Below are 22,888 nucleotides of genomic sequence, written 5' to 3' on the forward strand. Positions count from 1 at the left end.
AAAAGGCACTTGTATCGAGACCTTTTATAAAACCACACTGGAGGACTTTAAACAACTGTGCTCCTCCAGGAACCAAAAAGGGACTAATATATTTAAACCCAGTCTTAGGGACAATCTCAATGCCTGGGAAAGGAAGGCCCTTGTCGGTCTCACTGGGGACAGTTCTATTGTCTTCAGGGAGGCCGACAAGGGCGGAGGTATAGTCATACAGGACCGCACTGACTATGTCAGTGAAGCCCTGAGGCAACTGTCAAACACTTCTTTTTATGTGGTACTTCAAAATAATCCCACCAATCTTTTCACTGAAGCCCTTAAGGAACTTTTGGACAAAGCAGTCTTGGAGTCAGTGATATCCAAAGATGAATATTACTTTTTGTTTAATCCACATCCTTCCACTCCCATTTTTTATCACCTTCCTAAAATTCATAAACACCTCACCTCACCACCGGGCCGTCCTATTATTTCAGGGGTTCACTCCCTCACTTCTAATTTGTCACAGTTTGTTGATTCTTATTTACAGCCACGGGTGTCCACCCTCAGATCACACATCAAGGATACCACTCATTTCCTGCAATTAATCAAAAATATTCAGTGGAAGAACACCTATCATTTTTTAACGCTTGACGTTGAAAGTCTTTATTCCAACATACCTCATGAATTGGGGGTCCAAATTATTCAGAAAAGACTTTTTACTGATGGTGATCTGACGGTGGAACTTTGTCACTTCATCACTGATGCTATTTCTTTCATTTTGAAACACAATTATTTTTTATTCCAGGACACGTTTTATTTACAGGTGATGGGGACGGCCATGGGGACCAGATTCGCGCCAAGCTACGCCAACCTCTATATGAGCGAGGTTGAGGACCAATTTATTTGGGATTCCATCTATGGTGCGAATCTGGTCCTCTATGGCCGTTATATAGATGACCTTATTTTCATTTGGGATGGGGATGTCACTTCTATCACTTCCTTTGTGTCACATCTTAATTCCAATCCCTTTAATTTGAAATTTACACACTCCTTTCACCCTTCTACTATTAATTTTTTGGATATCACCCTTCAGGCCACCGATGGACTTATCCAGACTAGCAATTATCAGAAAACTGTCAACACTAATTCCTATCTCAACTTCAAAAGCGCACACTATCCCCCCTGGATTAAAAACATCCCCAGGGGGCAGATGTTGCGCCTTAGACGCAATTGTTCCCAATTGGAGACTTTTGATCAACAGGCTACTAATCTTATGAAATCCTTCCAGGATTGTGGTTATCCTGAAGGTTTAGTAAAAGAAGCCTACGAAGCTAGTAGAGGACGTGACAGGGACTCACTTCTCTGCGATAGACAATCAAATAGAAAAAATACTGCAGTCTCAAAAGATACTCCTAATAATATATCCTTTATTTCCACCTTCAACAAAGACTACAGGGATATACGGAAAATTATCAATAAAAATCATTTTATTCTTAAACAAGACCCAATGTTGAGCGACGTATTACCGTCACGCCCCTCCTTCATTTTTCGAAAAAACAAATCATTAAAAAATCTCCTTGCCCCCAGCTGTCTCCGTGACCCCCCGAATATTAATAAGAAACTGTCAAATGGTAACTGGTTGCCCCCAAAACCAATTGGCTGCCACAAATGTGGCAGAACACAATGTATAACCTGCAACTACATTCTAAACAAAACCTTAGTGGTGAACACGCCCACTGATACCATGAAAGTTCGTGGCTTTATTAACTGTAACACTTCTTTCACCATATATCTGTTAAGATGTACCTGCGATTTGAAATATGTGGGCCGCACCACGCGCCCCCTGAGGACTCGTTTCCTCGAACATCGAAGAAACATCATTAAAGGTTCCCTGCTACATAGTGTCTCTCGGCACTTTTCTGAGCACCATAACAAGGACCCAAAGGATCTATCTTTGATTGGTTTGGAATACATACCTCCGACAAAAAGAGGCGGAGATAGGTTCCGCACGCTATGTAGGCAAGAAATTTTCTGGACCTTTAAAATGGACTGCTTATTCCCCAAAGGTCTTAATGAAGCCATGGAACTGAATATTGTACTCTAATACCTTTTTCTTTGCTCTCTCTCCATATATCCCATTTATTTTTGGTTTATCCTTACAACCATAGATAATATTTTGATTCCCTATCAATAAATATGAATTAATAATTAATTACATTTGTATAATGATGGTTCAACTATGAAGTATTATCTGAATCAATTATGGTGGTCCAATGACATAATATTAACTAAAAGTACGATGTGACCCAAATTCTCTAGACTCCAGCCTCCTTTTATTATAAATCATGGTTATTTTATTTATTTATTTATTTTTTTCTTTGTTTATTATCCTTTAATTAACATTATTATTATTATTATTCTTATCAATACCATCTGTGATAACTATGACCCATTTTTTCATGTTATGATCGTCATTATTAATATTCATTTATGTTATTACTATTTCCATTTGATTTTTGTTTCTTATAGGTATAATGACTCAGTTTATTGCTTATTGGGTCTCAAATCTCTTAAGATCCTTATTAAAATCTATATTATTACATGAGATCTATAAGGTCACATGATCGCTTATCCATACTGTTTTTGAGTCCCCTTGACAACCCAGATACACTGGGATGCCATCACGTGACTAACACTAGTACAACCCCCCGTTCATTATTCATCCTTATTTCCAGCCCGGAACTATTGTAAAGCTAACTGTTGTACATGGGGAGATACTTCCCGCACGTACATTGTTATTGATTGGCCCTGCGCTTGTGGGGGGAACACTTTCAGATGTACACCTTACTCCTTCCTGCTGTCCGCCCTTGTCTAGTGGCGTGGCAGCAGTGGGAGGCATATTCCTGACGAACGGAGTTCAGCGCTTAATGCTGTCCCTGCACTCCTCCGTCTACTTCCGGTATGACGGCGGAAGTACTTACTTCCGGGTATATGGAACGCACTTGCGTTCCAACAGCCGCTCATCAGCGCGCCCACAGCCTTTAAACAGGTATTATTTAGTGTAGATCACTCTTATCATTCTCGGCAACCATCCTCCTTCCCCCTTCTATTCCTCTAACTAGAAACTTGATTTTGCTCACTATACTACCTATTTTGTAAGCGATCATGTGACCATGCTCACTTCTGGTTTTATTAGCATTCGTGATTTATTTTTCTCTGTATTGTACTAACTTCACATAAATATATATGTGATATAATCTGTAAAGTACGTCTGTCTCCTATTAGTATTGTTTTTAGTGAATATTATGTTTATTTTATGTGATTACTTTAATGGTTGATGCACACACCTGTAATCTATGGGCCCATTAAAGGGGTATTTATACCCATACCCCAGTCACTGCCAGATACCTTTGATAAAGCTGCAGTTGGCAGTGAAACGCGTCAGGCAGACTTCCAGTTCTTCACTCCAAGTGTGGGACACTGTATCCTGATTGATTCCTCCACTGGTGCACGTTGATCCACGGATTCATCCATTTGAAAAACCCTGCTTATTACCGCAGTCCTTCAATTGTGTTTGGTGGCTACAGTCCCTCCTGGAAAACATCCAGCGGCATAATTCCAGCTTGCCATCTCCAACAGGAGGACATGCTCTACCATCCTTCCAAGTTATTCCTGTCGACCCTTTGGCGGACACCGCTTATTGGAAAAATTGTTGGGGTAATCCATCCCCCCCCCCCCCCCGAAAAATAATATCAAATAATCAATAGGGGGCTACATCATTAGCGGAAGCCAATCGACAGCACTCTCCACCAATTACCATCTACCCGGGTGAGGATTCCAAATACCACCCGTGGTTACTACACAGATCGTCCACCAAATGGTAACGTGCACTTACCTGTAATTCAAAAGAATTTTTTTTCTCCCTTTTTTTTTCCTCCCCACTTCTGTATTATCACGTGATACATATCTCCTGTCCTACACCGGACCTATTACAGTCACACTTATCCCAGCTTGTGATGTGAGGAATTGTTTTTTATGGTACCTATTGTTTTTACTGTGTAATTTTGTATCTTTCTATTTGTACCCTTATATATCATTTTTAATTTTCATTTAAGTAAAATATTATTACATTTGCAACTTGGTGTGTGTCACCTTATTTAGCGCTGCTCACACGCCTAGGCGTGATTTGCTCTTGTGTTTTCTGGTGGTGGGGACTGACTATCCCCCCTTGAGCAGCAGCTTACACCTTGAAAAGCACCTCTAGTTAAGCGCCTGTTATTTTCCCTTGGCCTTTGGTCTTGGGAATTTTCTTGTTCGGTCACAAAAATATTGATGCAATTTAGATTCTCTGTTCATTCAATTTGCATTTAAAAATAAATTAAACACATTTTTGAAAGGATTCTTACTTTACAGCATTATTTCCACCGCTGTGTAAAACCTGTGCACAGTATTGTACATCTGCGGTCAGGGGTTCAGTGAAGAGGAGCATAAAAGGAGTATCAGTGGCCAAACACCACTGTTTTGTTGCCACCAAATATATCATTAATACCTTTTACTAACTGCCCCTAAGAGGCATCTTAGAAATATATTGCTTATTACATAATTATAACTTCATCAAACAGATAAGTTATTTTTTAATTAGTTACTATGGAACATTTGTAGTTGTCAACTCATCCCCTTCATTTAAATCAGAAATAATGGGACAGAAGGGAAGTCTTCTCAAAGAAGTGAACATATATTATATGCAATAGAGTTCTTTGCATGCCTGCATCATATTCAACAAGAACATTGTGATGATATTTGATATAAAGAAATAAATAATTTCAAAAGTATTCTGAATTTAGTTTATGTGTACCAATTACAGACATGTGAGTGTTCTGCTCTGATGCTTCAGGGACATACACACAGGGCGATTTCAGGGGATTTTCTAAGCGATCTAATGTGCTTGCTTACAAAATGCGCAAAAAAAAGTTAGTGGTAACCCAGCGAAGATCCAGACCAAGGTGAGTCCTATAGATGTTTGAACATCAGCTCTCAGTTAATGGATATCCTTATAGGACCACACTGACCTGAGTGTGGGTCCATTATTCTTTCCTTAGTGGATACTAAGAGGAAGATCAAAGTGCGCTGTTATACCAAGAATCTTGTTTTATCGCTTACAAAATGCCCCTGCATCACTCTGTGCGTAAGGGCCATAGCGATGTGCCGGAGTACACTGACCCACACAGATCACTCAGCACACATTGCTGACACATCGATGTGTGCAGAGCAATATTTCTGAGCATTCTGAGTGATCTAGCATCTCTCAAAATGCTCTGCATATATCCCTGTGTGTAGGCACCTTTATTTTGCAGACATAGGCCCTTATTCTGATCGGTGCGGATATATCCGCGTGCGTTCGGCCCGCCGATGTTTTGTGTCTGCGCATGTGCAGAGGCGTCTCTGCGCATGTGCGAGCGGGGCGTACGGCCAAATCCCGCATGATATGTGAACACTCCGAACAGGGGGTGGAGAGGGGCGTGAAGGGCTATTTGGGCTCATTACCATATGCATACGCCCCGCGTTTCATGGGAGTTCCCATGAAAACGCTGGGCGTACGTATGGTAATGCGGCCGTGACGCACGTGTAGGGGGCGGACATATGACATCGCCGGATGTCAGCTGCCCGCCCAGATCCCTGCTTTTGCACGGAAAAATGTCCGTGTGGTCTGAGGTTGCGGCTGCTGGTGGAGCACACGGTCCTGCATTCGATGGTCTGCGACCATCGAATGATGGGGGAGGTTCCCTTAGATGGAGGAGGCGTATTCCGTGAAAAATACACGTGCGGTCTGTTCGGACAGCTTCTTACCGCATACGGACGGAGTTGGCGATCCGTATGGAAGGCGGGGTTTCGCAGGCACGGTCCTGGCCGCATAATCGGCTCCGGCTGCACCGATCAGAATAAGGGCCATAATGACATAAGATATCCCCTGTAGGCTGAAAGGTTCAGGGCTATTTCACACGCTCCGGCTCCTGTCGGGCGGCGAAACTACGCACGGACACGATTGTGTCCATTCACATGGGACGGCCATGGCCCGGCCGCCTGGTTGCAGGCGGATCCCACCACTGTAAGGGATGGCTGCCGGGCTGTGGCCATCCCCTCCATTGTAAACTCCTGAGTGCGGCACGGCTTCTTGGCTGTGCAGGGTTTCGCCGCCCAGCAGGAGCCGGAGCGTGTGAAATAGCCAATACGATGCTGCAGTTTTTTTTAATCTTTCAGACTATCCAAAAGGGCAAGCTAGGACACATAACTAAATCAGATCTTGCTTTATCTCAGGAATGTGGCTTGAAGCATTTATTAACTCAATCTTTACTTTATTTCTGCAGTGCAGGCTTCACTGGTGATTCAGCAGGTAGGATACTCCTTTCTTTAATTGTTGGAGACTATGGTGATGATTAACAGAATTACATTGTCCAAGATTACATTTTGTGTGGGGGAGAAAAAATAAACAGTGATTCCAAGTAATGTAATTGCCTCTTTGTTCACATCACATCCAAATAACAAGGATTAAACAGCCAGAAATTGAGAGTGAATGAATTAGAAATGTAAACCATTTCTAGGTCTCTGGAAACACCTCCCAAAGACTGTATGGAATTCACTTTCCTGTAGTTTGAGGGGCCTCGACTCTAGAAACCTTCAAACACAGACTCAAGATGTACCTGTTTACTCACGCATTTCACTGATGTCCCTTTAGTTTCTATAAAAACAAAATAACCTCAATGCTTAGTTATTTTTACTGTTAAGCTTATTTTGTGTTGTGTTTTTAATGCACATAGAGTAATACTGGGAACAAATTGCTCTATACATAACTTATCATTATCAAGGATTGCTTGCTCCGGTATAAATGTGTATCCTCACCTTTATTTAGAGTTGGCCACATCTAGGTCTGTCCACTTGTAAAGTAGCCACGGTCACCATCAGTGAGCATTTGTAAGATGCAAGAGATCAGTCTGAAATCAGATGTCTGTCACTGAATAGTCCACAATGACACCTATGCACCCACAGAGCACTTACCTTACCTGAAAAACCAGTGGCCACCCAGTTACAGTCATTCATCTGCAAATAGAGATGCAGTGGAGATGCTTCCATCTTTGTACTGCTAGTAGTTTCTCCAAGTTGTTTATGCATAGCTATGGTGCACCACTTTTACATCAAAACTGCCGGGTCCCACCCGGGTTTTTGGACCCGGATGCGCCCCGGCAGTTGTTCCCTTTTACACAGTCGTCCCCCGGCAATTTGTGAATTCGGTCCCTTAGCCGGTGCTCGGAGATGACATCATCTCCAAGCGTCGGGAAACCCGCCGACCGTCACCCCCGCCTGACACCTCCGTAATGACGACCGACAGGCTGGGGGCAAGCGCAGCATTCAGGTAATCTGCTGGGCTGCCCCCAGCCTCCGCCCATGAGGTGAAATGATGCCGCACACAGGCATCCATTCACCTCTGCTGCTGTCTGCATAGTACCGCAGACAGCAGCGGAGGCTCTACGCAGCCCCTGCCCAACCTCCAAACTGACCTCAGGGTGCTGCGGTATGGAGGTTGGGGCTCCCTGATTGGTCAGATGACCTGGGTTACCCATTTACACGGCCCCTGACTCCAGGGAAGCCCCATGTCCGACCCTGAACTTTTGCCGGGTCGAACACTGGGTAACAGGACCCGGGTTATTTTTTTTTTGGCCCTTTTACACCAACCCCCGGCCCGTACTGAAGCGGCAATAATCTGGATCGCAGCTCTGGTGTAAAAGGGGTATTAAAGGACTTCCATGGGGACTCTGGAACAGCCCCTGTGTATTGGCAAATAATGCACCAGATTTTATTTAGAATTTTGTGGTTGTTGAAATTTTCCTATTAAGAGAAACATCAACCTCCCCAGTTCCCTCTAATCCAGAGTTTTCCAAACCTACATTACAGCTCAGGTTTACCTGGATTCCTGACATGGACTAGGCTAATGTAGGGTACACACCAGAACGATCATGATCGTGAGCAGATGTAGAGACGATCATACGATGGTCGCACGATCTGTTGGAGCATACAATCTGCTCACAATCTGTATCCAGTCGAAGGGGTCAATTTCAAATCCTGACTGCACCAGGTAGGATCTGTAAAACGACCAAGCGATCAGCGGGGACATGCATCGGATCTAAAACATAACAAAACATTCCCAATTTACATACAATCGGTCAAGATTGTATCGAAATTGGGGGATTTCAGGCCAAATTGTTCTGGTGTGTACCCAGCATTAAACTCCGTCAGTACTTGACTAAATCCTGATTCAGACCTGACCGTATATCTGCTAGATTTCAGCAGTCAGCGATCAGGTAAACACCACCCCACCAGAGTGAACTCCTGCCTTGCTAATCTATCTGTACGCTGTGAGAATAGAGGCTTACCGCATGCGAAGACTTTGCAGTCAAGCAAATATTTCCGAAACCATTGGTAAGCCTCTGACCATCTAATGATTATCACTGTGGTCACCACTGTTTGCAGACTCACAGTATCTCTGAACTGGGTGGCTGCAATGAAATCAGCCTAATTGAGACTGGAGTTGACGTCACACACCCTCCCCAATAATGATTGGGCACACCTGCGTTTTTTCAGGCATGCTTGTGGTTTTTTAAACAAACCCATGAAATGGGCGGTTACCAGCCCCAAACTCCGGCTCTCTGTCAATCACCTAGCAGAACCTCTTCGATGGTCTTCATTGAGTATGCGCATTGTGGACCAGACTAATGCTCAGTCTAGCGATAATTGGCCACTGTGCGAATTTGCACTGCAGCGATCATGCCTGGATCAGCTTATGAATACCTCATGGACAATCTCTATAGCCTACCATCTCTGCAATTTAATTATAAAGGGACTTTCTGGGATATCTATGTAAAAACCTTGTTGCTTAAAGTGGTTTCATAAATATCTCTAACCTCATCACCATTCATACACTGTCGTCTCTCCTCCACCCGGATCACTGCTTCCCATGCTAGAGTTCAGGACTTTGCCTGTGCTGGACCCCTTCAGTGGAACGCACTCCCTCGCTCTATTAGACTCTCCCCGACCTCGCAAAGCTTCAAACGGGCACTGAAAAGCTCACCTATTCATCAAAGCATACCCTTCCGCTGCATAAACTAGTCCTGAGGCTGCTTCTCTGACCCCGTGCCTGCTTACATCCTGCTATCTAGCCACCACCCACTCGCTTGCACCTCATGTAATCGGTCTGTCTCCCATTCCTACTAGATTGTAAGCTCCTCAGAGCAGGGCCCTCTTCCTTCCTGTTGTAAAAGCCCTCTTCTCTTCACATTTCACTCACAGCTCTCCCATACTCAAACACTCAGTGACCATCTTCCTCTGCATACTCATCTCCATCATTGGTCACACGCCTCTAGTAGTACTGTAATGTGTATTGAACAGTGGCGCTCTTTACCTGTACTATATTTTTGTTATTTATTTAATGTAATGCTGTTTTGTCTCCCTGTACTCTTCATTTGTAAGGCGCTGTGAAACACTTGTGGCGCCTTATAAATAAAATTATAATAAATAGACGATTGGAGAAAAGGTCCTAAGATTATTTCATTATTCAGGAGCCAGTACAGTAGCCTACTCCAATATTTAAATGATAATAATTGGATAATTTTCTTTACCAATCACCCCCATTCTTATTCTTTTAAGAATACAGTGCGTTGTTAACGATGATTGATTGCCGAAGATGCGTGTCAAGTTTGGCTATATAGCCAAACAACTCGCATATTCAGCAGGTCCTAGTGACGTCACTGAACGATATGGTATACCAATATAGTTCAATGCGTATGCACAATATCGGGACCCGCGCCCTGTATTATATTGGCTGCGGTCCATATCATCTAGTGAACTGTGCAGGGAGTGCGTTTGAATACACTCAGATACATGTGCAGTTTGTCCACGGAATGCCCGAACCTTTTACTACAACTGTTTGTATATATTAATTTATATATATTAAATTTAGCAAATCAAGAGTCCTATGTATAATTGTGTCCTAGCCACAAACAGATAAGAAACCTTGCTATGGAGTTAGTGAGATCAGTGCCATTTGTGTGGTCAGAATGTCAAGGTCAGTTCACCATGGATGTCTTATGCAAGTTGTGTGTAATTTGGACACAAGTAGGAACATAAAAAACAAAAAGACATACAATTTTCCCTCTGGTTTTAAACTCTACTGTAACCAAATTCTCCCCTTAGAAAGAGGCAGTGTGTACATGGTTTTAATGGGTAAATCTGGCACCAGTGTTGGAGTTGCAGGACATGCATCAAAATTTACCTACCTGCCATAGCAAAAAAAGAATATGACTACACCAGAGCAGGCAGCCACAGTGGGAGGAATGAAGAACTCTCAACCAGACAGAAGTAGCTGCTGAGTGTCATAATTTTCATCACTGATGACTATTTTGTGCCTGCATTTGTAAGACCACACGCTTGCGGTACATGGCCTATGATTGGCACGCCCTCCATCTATTCTGCTTCTCTAAGGTAAAGCAAAAACAAAACAAAACACAGGACTGTTTGTACACATGTGCAGCACAAAGAAAATGCTCACACTGTATATAATACCTGCTCATCTCACACAACATACATGACAAATAGAACTCAATACGTAACTATTCAAATGTTCACGATCTTTATTTACATATAGCGACTTATGTGTCTGTATCATTGAGAAATCAAAAATAGATTTTTACATATATCTACACATATACATTATGTACACACACACCACTTATATTACATGCAATCATATATAGGTCATTTTGATCATTGAACAGAAACTAGCATTTTCATTTAATTTGCATAATTTACATTGTAGGATTCTTCCTGCTGATTAAGAGGCCAATTGCTAAGAGACAGAACATATAAAAGTTAAAGTGCACCTGTGTTTGACACAGAGTGGAGACAGCCAGTGGGATGCTGAACCACTATTCCTCAATCTGCAGATTATTCATTCACTATGAACCAGTAAATAACATGGCAGCTTCCACTGGGTGTAGGTGACAGGTATCATTTATCATTTTAACTAAAAGGCATCTATGACAGACTATTAGTTGGCGATCATCAATAAACAATGATGGCAGAATCTGTAGACAGCCTAGCTAACCCTACCGAGGTGGATGAGAATTTTAACAAAAGAAATGACAAACCATATTCCCTAGTATGCTGAATTGCAAAGTTAAATTATATTTTACACAGCAGATTAAAACAATCACATTTCCATGACAGTGTCCCTAGTAGCTCTGAGAGCTTTACAAGGAGGGTGAGAACAATATAAACAAAGCATAATGTTGGAACTAAAGACAGTGTGCCAACATATAACATACATACTGTCAGGAGCGGGACAATTGTAACTTTCCTAGAACCATCAAAGAGCATTTTTGGTCACAGATTATTTGATAGGTTTGCAGAATTTCTTCCATTTTTGGCCGATATCTGTAATTGTGTACAACGTCCCCCTCTGACAGACAAAATAATGGTTTCTTTTGGGTTTCATAGAGATTGTGTGTTTCCGCACTGCCCTCATCTAATACAGCTAAAACACTTAAAATGAAAAATGATATGTGGGGATAAGTCAAGTGGAAATAGCAGCCTTTCTTTCAGTAGTAACTGGATTCCCTACCTGTAAAATGATATAACTCCCTTTCATAATGTTTCATATTATTGCCACATAGCTTTGGATTGTAGATGCTTTGACAGTGTAATGAGGTTGAATAGTGCGAAATCATTATTATAATTTGACACTATATGTACATGTGGCACAATTAACACAACAATTAATACTTCTATTTTGCTTTGTGTATAAATGTGCTGTTACTTCTAGCAACCATATGTTAGCTTTCATTTTTAAACACTAGCAAAACAATAGCTAGAATGTTACTGAAACTATTACCCCTTTGACATCACAAATGCTGGTTGCACCCTGGATTTGGGTTGGTGCTGGGAGTGACCTGGCATTTGCAATATTTGCGGACCACAGTGACTATTACCGGGTCGCTGACATCACCCGGGGGAAGGGGCAGAGTGGCGGCGCATCAGGCGGGGCGGAGGCAGCACTGAGGTGACACTGCTGCCTCCTCCACAGAAGTGAATGGGACCCGGGTCGCTCAACCCAGGTTACCCATTTACACTGCCCGGTAATCTGTGAATATCAATGCTTTATACCCTGGTCAATTGCCGGGTTGCTGGACACTGGATATTCAACATAGCCCTTTTACACCGCACTCCCACCCGGGTCGAACTGGATTATTTGTGCGGTGTGAAAGGGGTATATAATGTATTATAGGCAGGCAACACACAAACCCCAACATGTATCTGCTGTGCATGTGTATAGCTGTACAGTATACAAACAGCTCAATCCTGAATAAGCACTTGACATATGATTAAGACAGCGGAAATAAAAAAAATTTCCCCTGCAACTGGCACTCTGCATTCAAAGTATCTGCCAATGCATGTACAGTATATTCTACCTTTGTTGTATGGTGAGTACATAGGCTTTATGGACGGTTATACAAGCATACATTGATGGCTGGCCTTAGTGCATGTTGTTTCAGTTAATATGCTGCCATGTTTTTTTAGTCATGATTTACATAATTGCATTATCATAAATTTATAGTTACTCTGATAACTAATGTTTATAAAAAAAAAATCACTTATGGGGCAAAATGTAATAGGGTGTGAAAATCAGAAAGTAAGAGATTTTGGGAGAGTTTTCCCAAAAAATTTTTAAAGCGGCAAACAATTACATGGCAAAGTCAACTTGGTTTTACAGTGTAAATGATTGCCACTTTATATAAAATGGTAAAACTCTCCCAAAATCACTCACTTTCTGATTCACACACCCTATTACATTTGGCCTCTGATTTTAAACACATTTTTTGCAATATGCTAAGAACATACGATTTAAATTTTGTGTTTCTAAAATAAATTGTACTATAAGGTCATTCTTGTTGCGGGAAAGATGCTGACAAGAGTTCATAAGATATTCACATTCATTCAGAAGCGAACAGAAAAATAATGATATAGCAAGGACTCGCAAATCAATAATTAGTGATCAACTTTCTTTTCTTAAAAGTAGGAATTTCCCAGAGTCCTCAGAAATGAATAGCAAAAGCAGTTTCTTTCAATCCTGTCGGTTTGCAATTTGAAAGTACGCTTTGAAAGGCGGAATGCAAACATAAAACATCTTAGAAACCAATAAATTAATTTAAAGCTCATAAAACAAAATGTGAATTTTTAAATCCAGACACAAAAATACAAACAGGGGGATAGACAAGAACAAATGGCAGGAGGAGACCCTTTATGTTAAGCTAAATCCTTTGCCATGTGACATCCTTACTTATATACTTGTATAAATAGTAGTCAGTAACACATCCACCATGGATAATGCCCACATCTTATTCACGTCCAATTTATTATGACATCATCACTTTTGTCTCAGAGATAAAAATGCCTTTACTACATATACTAAATGCCCTCCTTGTTCTGTCTTGTGGCTTCTACAGTTCGGTGATTCTGTGTGAGATTTATCAGGGTGTGTGGATCACTGGGTCAACTATAATTAGGCCACAGGTTCTCAAAGTCGGACCCCACACAGTGCATGTTTTGCAGGTGTCCTCCTAGACTCAAGTGAAATAATTAGCTCCACCTGTTGATCTTTTAAAATGTGTCAGTGAGTAATGAGTGCACCTGTCAGGTGACCTGGAAAACATGAACTGTGTGGAGTCCTGAGGACCGAGTTTGAGAACCACTGCCCTAGGCTGATCCCATATGGTCAACATGTAAAAAGGCGAGATGCTTGTAAAGCTCAATATGTACAAAAGGTCGACACGGTCAAAATGTGACACAAAAATGGTGGACAAGCTTTTTCTGTAGTATGACTTTTACCATTTTAAACCATGTCACCCTAATTAGTGTACCGCTGTGCTTCGGACATGGTCAATGTTCCACTATGGCAGCACAGGTAACTATTCATATCATAGTGATTGGAAATAATGAAAAAGTTGAAAACAAAAAGACACTTGTGTTGACCACATATGTCTTGATTATTTTCATGTTGACCTTAAGCACGGTCTACCTTTTACATATGAACCTTTTGTACCCGTTTACCTAATGCATGTTGACCTATCACCTAAGATTCCGATTGATCAAACCTTCGAAAACAGGAAAATTGGAGGCGTTGTTGTAGCAATCAATCAGATTCTTGGTTTCATTTTCTAGGACGTAGTAGCAGTCACATGGAGTCTGACTGGCTGATATGGACAACATATTGATTTTCCATGTTGAAAAATTCTTATACCTTTCCCCCTATTTCACTCAAACCTGGCAAAATAACCATTGCAACCAGAAGCATTGTTCTGTCCACATGTGTCGGCTCTAATAAGAGCAGACTGTCATATAATGGCAATTCCCTTTTAAATAAATCCAAAATGGTGCAAACCAAAGATTCCCTTTGCAAGCATAGAGTATAATATGATCTTTGCTTCCACATTGATACTGGACGCAGACTCTTCTATTATATTTATAATTTCTAAAAAGTGCCAAGTGTCAGAGATATAACTTCCCATACTGTTAAAGCTGCTTTTCTGGCGGTGATGTATTTAACATGGGTTATTATGGGGTCATCCGTTTCAGCTCTGTGGCCCATGTAAACCAGATGCAAACGGCAAATCTCTTTCAGCTTCAAATGCAAAATTCAGGCAACCGACTTGAATTTGTGATGTCATTTCTTTCAAATGTAAACTGAAGCTCAGACTCGGATCTGGTTTTCTGTGTGTGTTATTACAGAAGATAAGGTTGCCATAGAACAAGCAGCAAGACCCATAAAAAGACAAAGATTTCCTTATGTAAAAAATTATATAAGAACTGCATTATGGATGCCTCCTGTTCCCACTAAAATATGTTTATATTCTGATAAGGATTGGTACATAATGTACTCTTATCGAACATTTGGCAACAAAAGATAAACGCCTGGCGCAGGACAAAAAAGGCGAAGCAAAAAAAGTGCACAATCCCTTCATTTTTTACCACTAGTCTACAATCCTTTCCATCCCTCAAGGCCTACAATGCATTGGCACCAATGATGATAATGTTTTAGAAATCTAGCAACCTTTCAGCTTGATCGTGTTGCAGAAAAAAGTATAACAATGGATTTCCAGGATCTTGCTACTATGGGTTAATGCAATGTAACCCTTTTGCTTTCACGGAGTGTCTAGAAACGATAGAGTTTTCTGGAAAATCCGCAAAGTGTTTCTAAATGCAAATTTTTCTGCATTTAAACCTGGAAGTGCATAGTCATACTCAAGTACATTATTTCTGGCAAAGCATTGATGATTCCCTAAGACAAAAAGAGTTAACAGGAAAGATATGTAAACATATAATGTTGCATAAACATCTGCACTGACAAAACACACATTAGATTGGAGTATCACTGTTGAAATACCACTCACTTGTTGGGTAACTATTACCATCACCAATCTCCTGAGAATTTCATTCCCTCAGTTACAACCATACAAAAAATAAAGTCACCAGTCAATATACCACTAGTCTCATTGGGTAAGATTTATTACGTTCCTCTCTGGATAGTGGCAAATCTCCTTTCCAGTGGATCCACGAGGGAGCAAAAGAAGAAAAAAAAACATAAGAATCTTAGTGGCTGAAGATAATCGTACCATTTTCAGGATTCTTATCTTGCAAAACACCTCAGCTATAAGGGTTTTTAAGTAAGTATCCAAAACGTTTGGGGTTTTCTATGATAAATTTTGGGGCATACATGTGCTCATGTGGGTCGGCAGCTGGGTATTCTTGCTTGGTCCCATCAAACCAGCCCCCTGTCTTTATGAGCCACCTGATGTAGTTTAGGTCTCTTTTGTCTTCATAGTCCCCCCATCTTGGAAAATCCCCATTTTGTGCAGAGATCAACTTAAAATAGATTCCTTCTGGTGGGAAACACCAAGAGCAGTGCCAGCCAGCAAAGTGTAAAGGGCTTCCCAAAGACCACTGAACCAAAATGTGTCCAGTTTTGTTCTCATACTGACGGAAGTTGGGCATTGTATAATACTCCCGCCGGCGCAGTCGGATGCCGTCTGTGCCATACACGGAACGAAGCATTCCAATGGTGCAGCCAGAAATAACTTCCAAGGTCCCCGGCTGCTTCCAAAAATAGCCATAGAGAGATTTGCGCATGTGGAAAGCAATGGGTTCTGTCCACCCATCATAAAGCTTAAGAAATAGTACACCCTCTCTGCTGGGAATCTCATCAGCATCATCAATAATGAAGAGGTCATCATCTCGCAAGTTGCGTAATCGACCAACCCCATTCTGAGTCAAAAATGTCCGCAGATAGTCATCTGCTATCCACCCGTCCTGCTTCCCACCCTCGGGGAAATGGTTTAAGAAGACATAGACCACCTTGGATTTAATATAGTCAAGTGTTCCATTAAGGAGCATTTGGCGAAATAAGAGAGGACGTGCCTCCCCATAAGCTGTAAAGTTTGATTCACATATTAAAAAAACATCAACAGCCCCATCCAGCTCATGGAATCGTGTCTCTAGAAGATCAAACTCATGGTTGATGTTGAGGGCATTGATAACACGACGTGGCTTTAGACGAGGTGTTAGCCGATCCTTTGTGGGAAGATTGGAGTGCTGAACAACTGTGGGAACCCCACAACTGGGTCCATGCCAGCCAGGCAGACACACACACTCCACCCATTTCCTACGCCGCTGTGATTGCGGTTGTTGCGGCCGGGCAACACCAGGGGATACCCTACGTGCAGAAGTTCTTTCTGGTTTTTCAGAAGGTAAGCGTTCCAGTGACTTTGTTCCTTGTCTGAAACATACACCGCCTGATTTAGTCCGCACAAAATACTCGTTTGTATCTTCCTGCAAAATAAATTCTTTCAGATGCAATTCATCGGTGTTGATACCTTCATCGTGTCTTGAAGGAGGTGGTTTGGGTTGCTGAAGCAAGATTTGCGGTGGTCGGTAGTATCCAGCAGTACGCAGTACCTGGGTACCATCATCACTCCTCTCTGAATGTTGAGACATTAAAGGGCGAGACTCCCAGAAGAAGCCAGAAATGAAGTTAGGACTTAGAGCGACCAATTCCCGGGACACCGAAACATAAGACAAGGCTTTCAGGAAGTGGAGGACAGAGATGACACACAGGCCAGCCATGCAAAGCAGCAGGAACATCTTGTGCCACCTCATCTTCATCCTGTACATAAACACAAAGATTTATTAGATCAATAGCAAAAGTACAAACATGGGTAACACTTCTGATAAACGTTACTTTAAACTTGGGGGGTTCCAACTAATTATAGGACATGCCTTACAATGAAGCTCAGACTAGACAACTACTGCTTTAGATTTATATTGCTTAACAGGTGCTCAGCTAGTCTAAAGCTGGAATATGGAGATTGAAGCTGAAATGGTTAAAAGTATGAATGAAATCTATGAAACAGGTTTTACAAAAGGATTTAGTTTAAATGACATGTAATGCGTGGCTGTATGGCACTGGTTTTACAACAGGAAAAGTGAGAGGAGTGTAAATTCCACAGCAGTGGGAGAAGACAGAAAAGTGCTTCTCTAGTAAACCACTTTTTATACCCCTTTCACACAGAAAATGAAATTCCTGGATGAAGCAGTTCCCCCCGGGGAATTTTATGAACTACATGGGTAATTTTTCTGTGTGAAAGGCTCAATCCGGATCTCAAACTTCGGGTTTCTGACCCTGCAAAAGACCAGGGTTAGAGACCCAAACTTTAAGATCCGGGTTGACCCTTTCAAACAGTTGAAAAACCCAATGTGATAGAGCAAATCTCCGGGTCTAAATTTTAGACCCGGAGATTTGCTCTCCTGTGTGAAGGGGGTCTGACAGCGAGCGGCCGAATAACCTGGCGCTTCAAAAGCCGGGTAATTGCTTGGTTATGCGGCCACCACTGTGTGAAAGCAGTGTTACATACAGTAAATTACACCCAACTGATTATAACAGCTGTTTGATCACCAATCAGAACATAGTTCAGGAATTATTGATGTACTAGTATATTCAAACTCAGTTAGACCATACTACTATTTAACAAGAGAAAAAGGTACTTATGTAGTATCTGGGCGTCCGATTTAGAAATCGGATCGGATCGCATCGCATGCGACCAAATCGTATGCGATGCGATGGTCAAGATTTTTCCATAGGATTCAATGTTAAAATGGTCTGAGTCCATTTTAACATAGAATTCAATGGGAAAAGGGGGTCCTTTTCCTTTCCCCACTATCCAAGTGGGCATGGAGTTGGATATAAACCTGTGGCGAGCGTAGCGAGCCACCGAGCCCGAAGCGTGGCGAGCGTAGCGAGCCCCGCGAGGGGACACAGAATACTTTTTAAGAAATATGCGTTCGCTCGCCACGCTTCGGGCTCGATGGCTCGCTGCGCTCGCCACGCTATATAAAATCAACTCTATGCCCACTTGGATAGTGGGGAAATGAACAGGACCTTCTTAACATTGAATCCTATGCAAAATCGCATCGAATCGCATCGCATCTGATTGTATGCCTTAAGGTAAGGCATACAATCACAAAATCGGACGCCCAGATACTACATAAGTACCGAGAAAAAAATATGGATAATGATCTAGTTATATAATATGCTACTCACATCGATATTCAAAATATTTAATATGCAATTTCTAACATACAATGTACAATAAAAAAAGTCCAAAATTTCTTCAGAGGTTTAAACGGTATTGTAGTGGAAGTAAAATAGTGGGTCGAGTCAGTCAGCCCCAGGTGATTCACCAACGCGTTTTGCTCCTACAGGGAGCTTTTTCAAGACACCTTGAAAAAGGTCCCTGTAGGAGCGAAACGCGTTGGTGAATCACCTGGGGCTGACTGACTGGACCCACTATTTTACTTCCGCTACAATACCGTTTAAACCTCTGAAGAAATTTTGGACTTTTTGCTTGTTGGACTTAAAACCACTCCTGGGATCCAAAAATACCCAAAGACCATCTATTGGGCTACAGAATCTGCAGGAGACCTTGCACCCACCATTGGGACAGCCCACGGGGCAATTGGAGCCACCAATTCCACCAAACAACAGTGAGGTACCCTAAACGGAAAAAGGACTACCACCAAACCAACCGGCCCAAAAATACGGTACCGTATGGACTATTAAACCAGTCAAAGTCACCCCTTGATATCCTTCCCCCCCCTCCACATATTTTAAAGAAATACTCAAAACTTTTTTAAAACCATTTTTTATTGTACATTGTATGTTAGAAATTGCATATTAAATATTTTGAATATCGATGTGAGTAGCATATTATAACTAGATCATTAGCGCAGTCACCTCCATATCTTTTTCTGTTTGTCTATATTGGGGAGTGACACCCCCATCTTTTGTACTGCTACTTGACCACACAGCTCTATCTGCTGCGCCTCCACTAAGATAACCCAGTTATCTCTCTCAATTCTTAATTACATTAATCTCTAAATATATAGAATAAATTATTGCTAAGCCTTGTTATTCATGTACATTCACAGAAGACCTCTGGACAGTGTTATGAAGCTGGTTTGGTTGGTGTGTACATACATACATAGAATACTGACGCCGGCATCCCGATGGAGGTTTTCCGGATAGGGGTCGGTATATACTGTCCCCACCTTCCATACCCACAGCCTAACCCTCTCTGCTACGGTCTTATCCTAACCTTCCTATCCCACTCTCTACCCGTCTCACATCTAGCCTAATCCTCACCTCCTTCTACGCGACCAACTCTAAAGGCCCCCATACACGTACACGATGTGCCTTTTCCGAGGAAAGAAATATCATCCAAAATATCATCCGATCCCCCTTGACCCATCGCATGTGGTACTTCTGCATGTGATGCATCGAATGCGTTTCCCGCCACCGGGAGGGGGTCTGATCTGGAATTTGGGCGTGCAGCACGTCCGACCTCGGACTCTGGTCTGATGTGCATGAGATCGCAGGTCATACATATGTGGTTTGGATCACCCAATTTCTCGGCCTGATCCGCCAGAATTGGGTGAAATCTGGCACAAATCAGTAGTGTATGGGACCCTTAACCCATTTCCCCACCTCCCCACAGTGTAATCCTAAATTCCCTCTACAGTGCCTACACCTAACCCCCCCCCCCCCCACAGGTGTAACCCTAACCCAGTGGCAAACGCAGGATTTTCAGAAGGGGGTTTCCAGAGGGGCGGAGCAAAGCACGGAGATGGATACTTAGGTGACCCAGTATAGGCCGGGTCAGTTAAAGTATTGTAGATATAGACCAAATATATATAAATAATAATAATAAAAAAAAAAAAAATATATATATATATATACACATACAGGGGCGTCAACAGCAGTGTAGACCCCTGGGCATAGCAATGTATTGGGGCCCCCTACCGATCCTCCAGCGGTAGGGGTGGGGGAAGCTTTGATGTCCTGCGGGTGTTAGGGGATATTATATCAACCGCTCAGCATGTAGGGCCTGGATCAGTAATTTCCACTAATTACCCCTTTACTGCACAGATGGTGGGAGATGAGGTGGGAGAAGAGGGCATTGGGCTGAATGAAGGGGCCCTGATACATAACTTCCAGGGTGGTAGAGGATGTTTAATATGCAGAGGAGGGATGTAATGTGGAGTGGGCTTTATTATTCACAATTTTCTGGTGGGAGGACAGCTTGCTTGACTGCAAATATCTCCAGTTCCCGGAAATAGATTTCTTAGATTTTAATGGAATTAATAACTAGAGAACCCCTCCTACCAAATGGTATTGGGGACTAGGGGATCAGAGTTCAGGAGGCAGAGCAATCTACCAATGAGTATATAAAACTACATACCAGGTGTATGGAGCTGGAGCAATAACCAGCTGCTGGAAGGCTGATATCTCTGGTTCTGGGAACAGTAGAGACAAGCTCCTAGTGTCCATCAAAGGGGGAGAGACCCAGCTTTTGTAATATAGGCTCACATAAACTCTAAGTCAGACAAAACCTGAAATATCTGACTGGGAATAACAATTAACAGGCTTGGATGGGGATCACTGCTTTGAAGTCGGATATCTCCGGTTGCCAATGGCCGATTTTTACAATTCTTATACCCATGGAAAGAGGGGACCCTCAGCTTTCAGATGAGGTCCCTTAGACTCCTGGGGGGGTTTCTGGGTACTCAGAAACCCCCCCTGCGTGCGCTACTGCTAACCTGCCCCATATACGCCTTTTCTACCTCCAGTCTTCTGGCCGCAAGTTGGGATGTCTGTTTCAGTATTTTCACTGCCAACACCGTCTGCTGGGAACATAACTGCATGCCAAATACATACATTAAATGCACTTTTGAGATAGGATTTGCAACCAAGGGATGGGTAGGTTGTGGTAAGGTAGGGTGGTAGTGGGGGAAAATGTAGAACACAATTTATAGATACATTTTCATGTGTTTTGTTTTTTATCTCTAGAAATAAGAAACAAATAAATGTATTTAGAAAATTAGTGGAAAATACAGTAAAACCTTTACACACTACATTACTACTTGCTGTAATGCAAGCCCTTACATATGTCTACTGGATTTTAATGCAATGACTGGATTTTAATGCAATGAAACATACAATTATAAATGACTGCAATATAAAAAGTTATTAGGAAATCAATATATTACACTACTCTCCCATAGAGTTTGCATGCTGCAAATATTTGAACACCTACACGTAAAGTCAACCAAAGTTCATTAACACATGAACACTGTGTGCACTGCAAATCCTATGACAGTCAAACATTCCACAGACGGACATGAAATCACACACAAACCTGTGATAGACCCACACAGTCCTGTCACAGACATCTATTTCAATGACCACTAACACTGACACTTTACCATTGTACCACATAGAGGAGAGCAGGACAATGTGGTGATAGTGAGGTACCTTATATAGGTACATTCTATTGTGATGTGTGCAGCCGAAACACACAAAGAATTGAATATGGATCAGTTGATGTGTGCAGCCGAAACGCACAAAGAATTGAATATGGATAAGTAATAGGAGGGGTTGCTTAGAACCTTGCAAATGTACTGTAGCCACTATACTAACACAAAACCAGTATAATTGTTGACAGAAAAAAGTGTTATAACACCCACTGGCGAAACCTATAGATCACTTACACCAAATATGGTAAATGTGCATAACAAAAGTCTTTTAGTACAATACAATCCAGGAATCTGAAAAAGCTCAAAAGCAAAACAGACATAGTGCAATCCTGTATCATAAATGGAGCATGATTTTAATTGAGATGTTGCACTCACATGGAGTTTTAATAAAAGCGCATATTACAATAAAATCTTCTTTATCCTTTATTCCTCTAAGCAGATTCTGCAAAAACTCAAGAGCCAAGGATGGTGCAAATAACGTTTTAAAATATAAAACAAAAATAATTTATTAAATACATTCACAAGAGTAGATGATTAAAAGCATATCACCCATTAGAGTAAACGGGCTCCAGGGCTTGGGAGGCGGAAGGTTCAACAGAATACTGTTAGGACAGAGAAAGTTGGGACTGTAAGTCTCAACGCTGTAAGTATGTCACACACACAACGCTGTAAGTATGTCACACACAACTCGTCACACACAAAGCTGTAACCATGTCAAACACACACACAATGCTGTAACCATGTCACACACACACAATGCTGTAACCATGTCACAAACACAATGCTGTAATCACGTCACACACAAAAACACAACGCTGTAACCATGTCAAACACACAACGCTGTAAGTATAACACAAAACGCTGTAACCATATCACACACAACGCTGTAAGTATGTCACACACACAACGCTGTAAACATGTCACACACAACGCTGTATGTATGTCA

At 41.9% G+C, this 22,888-nt stretch overlaps 1 protein-coding gene across 3 annotated transcripts in view; it reads right to left on the minus strand.

Moving 5' to 3' along the window:
• Positions 1-10,628: 10,628 nt before the first annotated feature.
• MGAT3 (beta-1,4-mannosyl-glycoprotein 4-beta-N-acetylglucosaminyltransferase) overlaps positions 10,629-22,888 on the minus strand; it is an 82,316-nt gene continuing 70,056 nt past the window's right edge. For all 3 annotated transcript variants that reach the window (XM_083156508.1, XM_083156509.1, XM_083156507.1), the window contains exon 2: positions 10,629-17,236. In XM_083156508.1, the coding sequence (XP_083012634.1) occupies positions 15,721-17,235 (1,515 nt within the window). In that variant the 5' untranslated portion in view covers position 17,236 and the 3' untranslated portion in view covers positions 10,629-15,720. The remainder of the gene's footprint in view (positions 17,237-22,888) is intronic.

This window comes from Crinia signifera, chromosome 8, assembly GCF_055691185.1.
Source record: "Crinia signifera chromosome 8, ASM5569118v1, whole genome shotgun sequence".
NCBI classification, from domain to species: Eukaryota; Metazoa; Chordata; class Amphibia; order Anura; family Myobatrachidae; genus Crinia; species Crinia signifera.